The sequence below is a fragment of the Fukomys damarensis genome, unplaced genomic scaffold, assembly GCF_012274545.1.
Source record: "Fukomys damarensis isolate Sample0158 unplaced genomic scaffold, DMR_v1.0_HiC HiC_scaffold_22, whole genome shotgun sequence".
In the NCBI taxonomy this organism is placed as follows: Eukaryota; Metazoa; Chordata; class Mammalia; order Rodentia; family Bathyergidae; genus Fukomys; species Fukomys damarensis.
This window is the reverse complement of record NW_022900934.1, coordinates 26,385,430-26,394,926: the sequence shown is the minus strand read 5'-3', so window position 1 is coordinate 26,394,926 and position 9,497 is coordinate 26,385,430. Positions and strand designations below refer to the sequence as shown.

The window sequence follows — 9,497 nt, the reverse complement described above, 5'->3', positions numbered from 1 at the left end:
TAAAGATTCGGTTGGTTTCACTAGTTCTGCCTGGCTGGCAGAATGGAATATGATTTCACTTCTTTTTGGGGGGTTTGATTTCTGCCAGTTTCATAAAGCAGTATCCTCCATCTCCTTCCACATGCTTTTAAAGGGCAGGGTGGCATGGTAAGCAGAGTTCTAAGATGTCTCCAAGATTCACAGCCCCTGCCATACATGCCATGCATAATTCCCAACCCTTAAGTGTGGGTGGAGCCTGGGAATTTGATGAGATAGTTACTACTATGATTATGTTACATTATGTAGGACTCCCTCATAGTTAACTTGAACGGGGGGGTGGGATTGGAAGTGCTCTGGGTGGCTGCTGTGAATGACCAGCGGGGACCCTGTTGGGAAGAATTTCAGGCAGCCTCTCGAAACTGAGAACAGTCCTTAGCTATCACCTTCACTGCAGCTTTGTGAGACCTAGGGAGGCGATCCAGCTAAGCTCTGCATATATACTCCTGAGCCATAGAAACTATGAGTGATGAATGTACAGTATTTTAAGCCACTGAATTTGAGGTAATTTATTACAGAACAACAGAAAACAAATTTGTGTGGCAAGTGTGTCCATGATGCAAATGTCATCCTGTAGAGAACTAATTTCAGTTTTTCTTTTTGGACATGCCTAGGGGTCAGTTTTACATCATGGAGGGCATACTATTTTGGACATGGTTGGGGGCCAATTATACCCCCCCACATATGCACAGGTAGAAGATTTGAAAGGCCCATTTGGACGAAAGGAATTAACATTGCTTCGAGTCTCTTACATAACTCCCTCCTGGATCCTGGGTGTCATCAAACATTCAAAGTTAGAATAAAGGATTTTTTTTTTGGTAGTGCTGGGAATTGAACCCATGGTAGGCAAGTGTTCTGTCATGGAGCTATACCTCTTGGTCCCTCAGAGTTACAGTAGAAGGTTGAGATCCTTTGCATAGAGCCTGATGAGCTGAGTGCTCAAAACTAGGGTTCAGAGTGGACCTTTTTTTTTTTGAGATAGTCTCGCTATGTGGCCCAGGCTGGCCTTGAACTCACTATGTAGCTCAGGCTGGCCTCAGACTCTCAGCCTTGCCTCAGCTTCTTGAGTGCTGGGATTTCAGGCATCTGCCTCCACGCCTGGCCAGAGTTGACTCTGGAACATCAAAAACCTGATGCTGTGGGCCAGGGATGTAGCTCAGTGGCATCATGCCTGCCTGGCAAGTGGAAGGTCCTGAGTTGGATCCCTGACTGGATACTTGGGAGCTCATTCCAAGGATAGCAGGTAAATCCTGCACTGATTTTCCGGACTTTATGGATGAGAGCTTGACCAGGCTGGGCCTTTGTGTCTCAAGACCTAAGCATTGTTGAGTATGCTGCTTTGAGAGCTTTAATATCTTCAGCAAATTGAGCTGGGAAGGCAAGTAGATACACAGTTAACATCATTTTCCTTTTCTTTTTGCAGAATCAAAATTATAAGGGCCATGGGTCGTCAAAAGGAAAAGAGCGGTGAGTGGTCCCACTCAATCCAGTTAACTCAGAACTAATTTCCTTCCTTTGCTTCCCCTCGCCTCCCCCTGCCTTCCTCTCCCCACCCGCTTCCCCTCTCCTCATGCACTTCCTTCCTCCCCTCCTCCCCCTTACTTAATCTCTCTTTTTACTTTTACTTCAGTAAAGATAATGCTAATATTTATAGTAGTAGTTTATTTTTGCAGTGTTGGTGCTCGAACCCAGAGCCTCAAGCGTGCCTGGCAAGTGCTCTACCGCTGAATCACATCCCAGTAGTGACCCTGATAAACAGCTACTGAGCACTTATTGTGTGCCAGGCCCTGCCCTACTCACTTTCCCTGTAAGAAAGTATTATTTCATCAAATCCTTCCCACGGTCTTTTTAATACTTACTACCATTTTACAGGGGGAAAAACTCAGAGAGGCTAAGTGACTTGCTTGAGATGCTATGGTCTCAGTGAGCGGCAGAGCTTATTGGACTCCAGGGCCCACTATTTATCTATGCTCTCCTACCTCTTTGAATGATCTTATGACTACCTGTGACCCCAGTGTCCACTGTGCCCCAACCTTGTGTTTCACTCTGTGTCCATAATAGCCTGGATGTAGGACTCAGCACATCTTTGGGTCGCCTAAAGAACCCACTTGCAGCCAGGTCTAGTGGATGGTGGTACATACCTGTAATCCCAGCACTCTGAAGGCTGAGGCAGGAAGATTACAAGATCAAGCCTAACCTAAGCAACTTGGTAAGACCCTGTCACAGTTAAAAAGGGCTGGGATGTAGCTCAGTGCAAAAGCCTCGGGGTCAGTCTCCAGTACTGAAAAAACAATCTGCTTGCACAAAGCACGGATGAACCGTGAATTTTCTTGATGATGTTTGCAGTTTACATTGCACACACCATCTTCCAGTTTTTAGCTATTTCCATTCTCTCTCAAGACTCCTGGAAGTGCCACCTCTGAGGAGGGCCTGTGGGCTCTGGCCCTCTCTCCCAGGCACTATCTTTGTCTTCCTTCTCTGTACAGACTCTACCCCCTTGAGGCAGGAAGATTACAAGATCAAGCCTAACCTAAGCAACTTGGTAAGACCCTGTCACAGTTACAAAGGGCTGGGATGTAGCTCAGTGCAAAAGCCTTGGGGTCAGTCTCCAGTACTGAAAAAACAATCTGCTTGCACAAAGCACAGATGAACCGTGAACTTTCTTGATGATGTTTGCAGTTTACATTGCACACACCATCTCCAGTTTTTAGCTATTTCCATTCTCTCTCAAGACTCCTGGAAGTGCCATCTCTGAGGAGGGCCTGTGGACTCTGGCCCTCTCTCTCAGGCACTATCTTTTTCTTCCTTCTCTGTACAGACTCTACCCGCACCCATCTCAGATCTATCTCTTCCCTCCCACGCAGGGGAACTCAGCTCTGCTCCAGACCCTCCCCAGACTTGCTCGCCCACCCTAACAAATTAAGAGCACTCCAGTCAACAGCCCACACCCATCTATTTTATTAGGCACATATCAATTAGAAATGTGTTTGGCTACAAGTAACAGAACACACAGTGAATAGTACTTTAGACAATGGTATTTATTTGCCTCACATCACAAAGAGACCAGAGTCTGCTGCAGAGGGAGTAGATAAAGTCAGAGCCAGCATCTTTGTGATTGTTTTGACCTTTTCCTTATGGTCACTCAGTGGCTATTGCGGCCCCTGCTTTACAGCCATGATCAAGACAGGAGGAGGGGCAGGGAAACTGAAGCCGTATCTCTGTTTTTCTCTCTGTTGAAAGAAAAAAACTTTCCCAGGAACCCACCCTTCCTAGCAGTCTCATGTTTTTGTCTTGTGGAAAAGAATAGCATCACATGGCCACCCATCACCTGGAATGTAAGTCACACAAGTGACACTATCCTGTTGCTTCTACTCTACACTCCGCTTTTGTCACACCCGGTTACATTTTCAGTGTTTTTTCCATGCTGGTGCAGTCAGCTCCAGAAGTACTGACTGTAAACTGTTCATCACAAGATATTTACCCACGTTCCTGTTGAAAGGCACTTGTGCTGCAGCCTACCACAGGTTCCCCTGGAAGCCAACCCTGAGATAGGGTTGTGAGAGCCACAGTTGGTCTGGGAGGTGATCCCAGGGAGTGCTGGGAGGTGGGGGGTAAGGCTGCTGCAGAAGGTACCCCCCTGACAGTTCTGCCCCAAGTGCAGGCTGAGCAAGCTCTGGGGCCAGAGACAGCGAGCCCTCAGGCAGAGTTGCCATGGCTGGTGATGGAAAGCACTCTGTTTGGCAGGCACAGAATTGAAGAATGCCCAGGGGATATGGGCAGACCTCCAGTGGTGTATGCTGTAAGTTCTTCCTGTAGAAAATATTAGCAATTATAGGTGAATATCCTTGTATGTGTGTTTCTGGTCCATGTGTAGGTGGAAACCCAGGGTAGAGTGGCTGAGTTCAGGATTTGCACATTCTGCCAGCAAAGGAGGGTTTCCATTTCATCTCAGTGCTGTCAAAACTTGGACTTTCAAGCTGGGCATCGTGGCACACGCCTGCAATCCTAGTGCTCAGGAGGTCAAGGCAGGAGGATCACAAGTTCTGGGCCAGCCTGGGCTACCATAGTAAGACTCCACTTCAGACAAAACAGAACAAACTTGGACTTTTAGGTTTTTGCCAGTCTAATGTGTGTGATATAGAATCTGACGGTTTTGATATGCTACATTGCTCTCAAAAGCTTATCCAATTTGCATTTCCATCAGCATTGTAGGATAATTATCATTCCTCCACTTTTGTGTGAGCACTTGGTATTTGAAGTTTTTTTCTCCAATTTGATAAATTTTGAAATGTTTGTGTTTCTTGCTTTGGATTGAGTATCTTTAGTATTCCACTTGGTCTCCCTTTTTGATTTTTAGCTAAACCTCCTATTTTACTTAATAGCTGCTTTAGAACAGTGGTTCTCAAAATGTGAGCCCTGGATCCTTTATAATTTAAACATTTTTGTGGACCCAATTAATTTATGTGTATCTATCAATATTTACCGTATTAGAAAATTAAACTGATAAAAATGTAAATACTTACTAAAAACAATAATTTACTTATTACATGGTAGCTAACACAACATATTTCTATGAACTGTATTTGTATTCCTCACCTTAAATTTACTGAGGTGAGTAGTGTCTGTTTTGCATGTTAGTCTGGCCTTCCAAATCTTTTGTATTCAATCTCTTGTGATATGTTGCTTTGTTTGAAGGATGGGAAGAAAATCCAGCCTCACAAAAATATGTAGCTTGGAAAGGGAAGACTTTGTGTACTTCCCGGAGTTGGGAGGCCACAGCAATACTCAGACACATGGCTCTAGGGGGTTACAATATACATCGATTATGATTTCAGTATAGTCCCCCAACTCATTCAGGAGTTTCATCTCCATTACGTTAATGGTATAAGAGTGTAGAAATTTTATCTATGATGTTCAGAGGTGGGACTTCTGGGAGTGCTTTTTCTGCATCAATTTATATGATCATGTGAATTTTCTTTAGTCTACTAACGTGACAGATAAAGTTGATTGATTTTCTAAAACTGAACATTGCCTACTGGAAAATCCATTTAGTTACAATGTCTTCTTCTTCCTCCTCTTCCTCCTCATTCTCGTCCTCTTCCTCCTCCTTCCCTTCTTCTTTCTCTTCCTCTCCTCCTCCTCTTTCTCTTTCTCCTTCTCTTTCTCTTGTGTTGGGGATTGAACCCAGGACCTCACATGCTGAGCAAGCGTTCTACTGCTAAGCTACATCCTCGGCCTCTCATCTGTATTTTTATTTTGTGTACTGTCTTTGTCTGATCTTGACAGCAAGCTAACATTAGCTTCACAAAATGAGTTCAGAAGGCTCCCTCCTCTTCCCTTTTCTGGAAGAAGAGATTGTGTAGAAGTGGGGTTGAGCCTTCTTGGACATTTAAGAAAATTCTCTAGTGAATTCATCTGGGCCGGGAGATGTCTTTTTCTGGAAAATTTAAAATTATGAATTCATATTCTTTAATAGTTACAGAGCTATTCAAATGGTCGATCTCACAGTGGGTGAGTTGTACCAATGCATGCTCTTCAAGGCCCACATCTCCTGGCCATCACATTTGGGTGTTCAGTGGTGTCACCAGACATTTACTAGTGGTCTGATGTCTGTGGGGTCATTCTTCCTGTTGTCTTCTGTTTTCTTTGTCAGTTTTGCTGACAAACAGCTCTGTCAATTTTATTGATCATCCCTAAGAACCTGCCTTTTATTTTATTTATTATTTTTGTTTTCAGTTTTATGGATCTCCACCTCTCCACTAGGCCTCCTTTGATATCACCCCAGAGTAACAAGGACATCTCCTGGGGAAGGAAGTCAGGTGCCAACAACGTGGTCCTTGATGACTGGGAATGGGTTCTCCTTACTACCTGGCAGGAGGAAAGTGCAGCATTGTCCTTGTCTTTCTCAGAACCTCTCCAGCAGAGGCACTGGGGTATCTTGTCCCAATCTCACAGGAAGTCTAGACTGCCCACTCGGGCTTTGCTGGCATAAGTAGGGGTGGGGCACAGATGTTTTTTGTGGGGTTCAGCTGGAGTGAGTAGTTACTCTGTCTTCGGTTGTGCTAGGTTGCTCTTTTCCTGGTCCTTTAGGTAGAGAGAGCTGGATTTTGTTGGAGCTTTTTGTTCGTTGGCCTTTCCGTCTCCATATTGGGGATATATGAGGTAAAAAGAAAAGTAGGAATTCACCTCTATGTCAGTCCTTTGGTCCTGAGACTCCTTGCAAGTCCATTCTTCTCTACCTTCCAGTCTTCTTATGGTCGTTTTATATGGTGTCTGGGTTTGGGGATGTATCAGTAGGAGGAATGGGGAAAAGTACACCTGCTCTATCTTCCCAGGTGCATGGTGTCTGCAAATGCCATGTCATATAAGAATCAGTCATAGAACATGTACAGCACATAGAGCAGTGGATAAAATGCTTGCTATTTTTCAATGGTTCAATGATTCTTTAAATTCTCAATTTGATGACTGGAACTGTTATCATTCCATGATGCTAAATTCTGAAATTCAGAAATTCTGTCTCTATCATTTCCAAGTGTGAACTTGACCTTTCTTCCTTCCCTTTTGTCCTATCTCTGGGCCATTTCCTAGGGAAATCACTGATCCTGAGCAAGTCTTTTGTTGCCTTGTCTTGCAGAGAGCAAAGAGCATCAATTCAATTCAAGACCACTCTTATGAACACTCTCATGGACGTCCTCCGCAACAGACCGGGATGGGTGGAAGTGAAAGAGTAAGATGCCCAGCCCCCACAACTTTGTCCCCTCTTCCTTCATCTCACGGGTCCTTGTCTTCCTTTTGGGTTTCCCTGGGTGGCCTCTTGGACTTGCCCCAAAGTGGCTCTGGCCTTTGTTTTAGTACCCACAGTGTGTCAGGTGCAGTACTGACACCATCTCTGTCTTACTCAAGCCTTACAAACATCCAGTAAGCTGTGACAATGTGCAGAGGCACTAAGCCAATTACTTAAGGTCACCTGGCACTAAGTGTCATCAAACCCACTCAGTTTGACTACCACAAGGTCAATGTCTTGGCACTCTCAACGGAACAAGATATACAGCCAACATGGAACTGCCAGTTGTGTCCTCCAGGGATGGGCCCGGGTCAAGGATTGTTCTTCCCTGGCCACTTACCAGTTTGTGACCCAGAACAAGTGACCTGACTTGTAAACCTGCATTTCTTCTCTCGTACTGGGCTCTGGGGATCTTGACGCAGACGAGCATGCAATGCCTGGCACAGGGCAGGTGCTGGTCTTAATGAGGGCGAAGGCGTGAATGCACGTGACAGACAGCCAAAGTGAAAAGGCTCCAAGAGGCTGGACGTTTCTCTGTCTGACCCACTGATGCTCATAAGCAGAGTTGGTGAGGGTGTTCCGTAGAAATGTGGAACCTGCTTAGTCCCATCTGTCCATAATGTTCTCCCTTGAGCGCTTACCATCGTCATCCGAGGTGGGCGTTCACCTGTGTCACATTCCAAACAGCAGCAGGTAGGACAGTAAAGGCATGCACTCCCCTGAGAGGACCTTACCCTAAAAGTCCCTCGCCTCTCAATTGGCAGAATTTAGCTGCGCTGCTGAGCTGCCAGGAAATCTGGAAAAGATTTGTTTTCATGGTTCTCTGATCACACTGGTATCAGAATGGGGTTCCTTCTTTGGAGCTGGAGGAACCGATGTAATGAGAGATAACTTGACTGGGTGAGCAGGAGGAAGAGGGCGAATTAGAGGAAAGGGAGGTGCTGGCAGCTGGGGGTGGTGCATGGGACAGGGCACCTCTCTGCCTGCTGTGTGACCTCACTTCCCTCCCTGCCCCTTTCTCAGCCTCTGCTCAAGGACAGTGGGTCTGAGAACTAGTCTGGTGCCGACAGTGTGGGGGTCACACTGTATGGCTGATCGCAGATTGACTCAACAGTACTCAAACCAGACAGGGCCAATAGGCGAGGGCCTTTCTACCAGACATAGCTCTGTGAATCTGGAGTCTCATTTGTTGGGACCTAACTTGGGGCCTGGTATTTCCACACAGAATCTGGTCTCAGTACAGATTCTCAGTCTGTTAGGTCAGTGTCTAAAACAAATATGAAAAGAACTATCTTTTCTCTTGCTACCACTGAGAAAGCTTATGTGAAGCCTGGAACTGCAGCAACGGCCTTGAGAACCAGAGGTGATAAAGATCAAGACATCATATTAAAGCTGGCAGCATGGGAAGTCGCCATAACACACAGCTCCTTCTTACCAGCTTCATGTGGCCTCCTCTGTTAGCAGTTTATGTAATTAGAGTACATTTGTCAAAACCTCGGAACTATTTGGTAGTTTCTGATACTATTTGGTAAACAACAGGCATCCTTTAAATTTTACCAGTTTTTTTCCCCACTAACATTCATTCTCTGTTCTAGAATTCAACCCAGGATCCCATATTGCATTTAGTTGGACTTTATTAACTCCGATGCATGACAGTCCTTAGTCTTTACCGTCTTCATGCCCTTCACACTTCTGAAGAGCACTCTTTAGTTGTTCTGCAGGGTGTCACTGGATTTGGACTTGTCTGATGTTTTCTCATCACAAGGTCCTGAGTTTCGACGTGAACACCATGAAAGCGACACTGAGGCAGCACATCAAAAGACTGACAATGCCACAGGTCCTACCATGGGGAGCTCACTTGGATCACTGAGCTACAGTGGTGTCTGCAAGGTTTTCCCAGTGGAAATTAGCTTTTAAGGAAATTTGCAATCATTTATGTCTTGTGGGCCAATATTTTGACCCTGTGCTAATATCCTAGCCCCAGTAAATTTTCACGCAGTGGCTTCAGCATTCTTTTAAGAGTCTTACCTAAATCTATTATTGTTGCAATATTGTTGCAAGATGGTGACTCTAACTTGTTCAGTCCTTCTGCATTTATTAGGTGCCTTTCTCTTGTAAAAGTTTGTCTCCTCCTGCTTCTTATTTATGTATTTACTTAGTGCTGATTTGGCTCATTGATGTCTACCATGTTGACTAGAAGTTTCCATTCTTGATTCTCTAGTAGGGAAACGGAGGCCAAGACAAGAAGGCAAGGTCACAGAGGAGTCTTTACCTGTGGCAAGGCCAGAATCAGGCCTCCTGATTGGGAGCTCCTCACTGCTCCTTGCCTTTGTATCCCACGGCTCCATGCAAACATGAGGCTGGGGGAAAAGAGGGACATGGTGTTTGGCTGGAGCCCCAGCCTGCTGGCCCCACAGCTGGGGCTCTGTGGTGCCTGTGGGTCTGCAGAGCACTCGGGTTCCCACTGGCTACTGAGGCAGTTCTTCACAACTGCTGTGCCATGGTGACAGCCGTGGGGAGGTTTGGAAGAGGGCCAGGCCCCATATTTTCATTAATAACTTGGAAGGCAGCGAGACACGGGGACTTCCTGACCTCAGTGTCACTCCTTCACTATGTGTGACACCCTCTGTGCAGTGTGCGCTATTTACTTCGGATTATTCCGAGGTTGACTCACTGG

General features: G+C 45.7%; 1 protein-coding gene across 3 annotated transcripts in view; it reads left to right on the top strand.

The window, feature by feature from the left end:
- The window catches only part of Ttll9 (tubulin tyrosine ligase like 9), a 51,815-nt gene that overhangs the window by 4,854 nt on the left and 37,464 nt on the right, over positions 1-9,497 (top strand). For 2 of the 3 annotated variants that reach the window (XM_010628466.1, XM_010628465.1), the window contains exons 2-3: positions 1,460-1,503; positions 6,671-6,763. In XM_010628466.1, the coding sequence (XP_010626768.1) occupies positions 1,460-1,503; positions 6,671-6,763 (137 nt within the window). Of the gene's footprint in view, positions 1-1,459; positions 1,504-2,097; positions 2,246-6,670; positions 6,764-9,497 lie in introns of all 3 variants that reach the window. The other variant, XM_010628467.2, reaches the window with a different exon arrangement.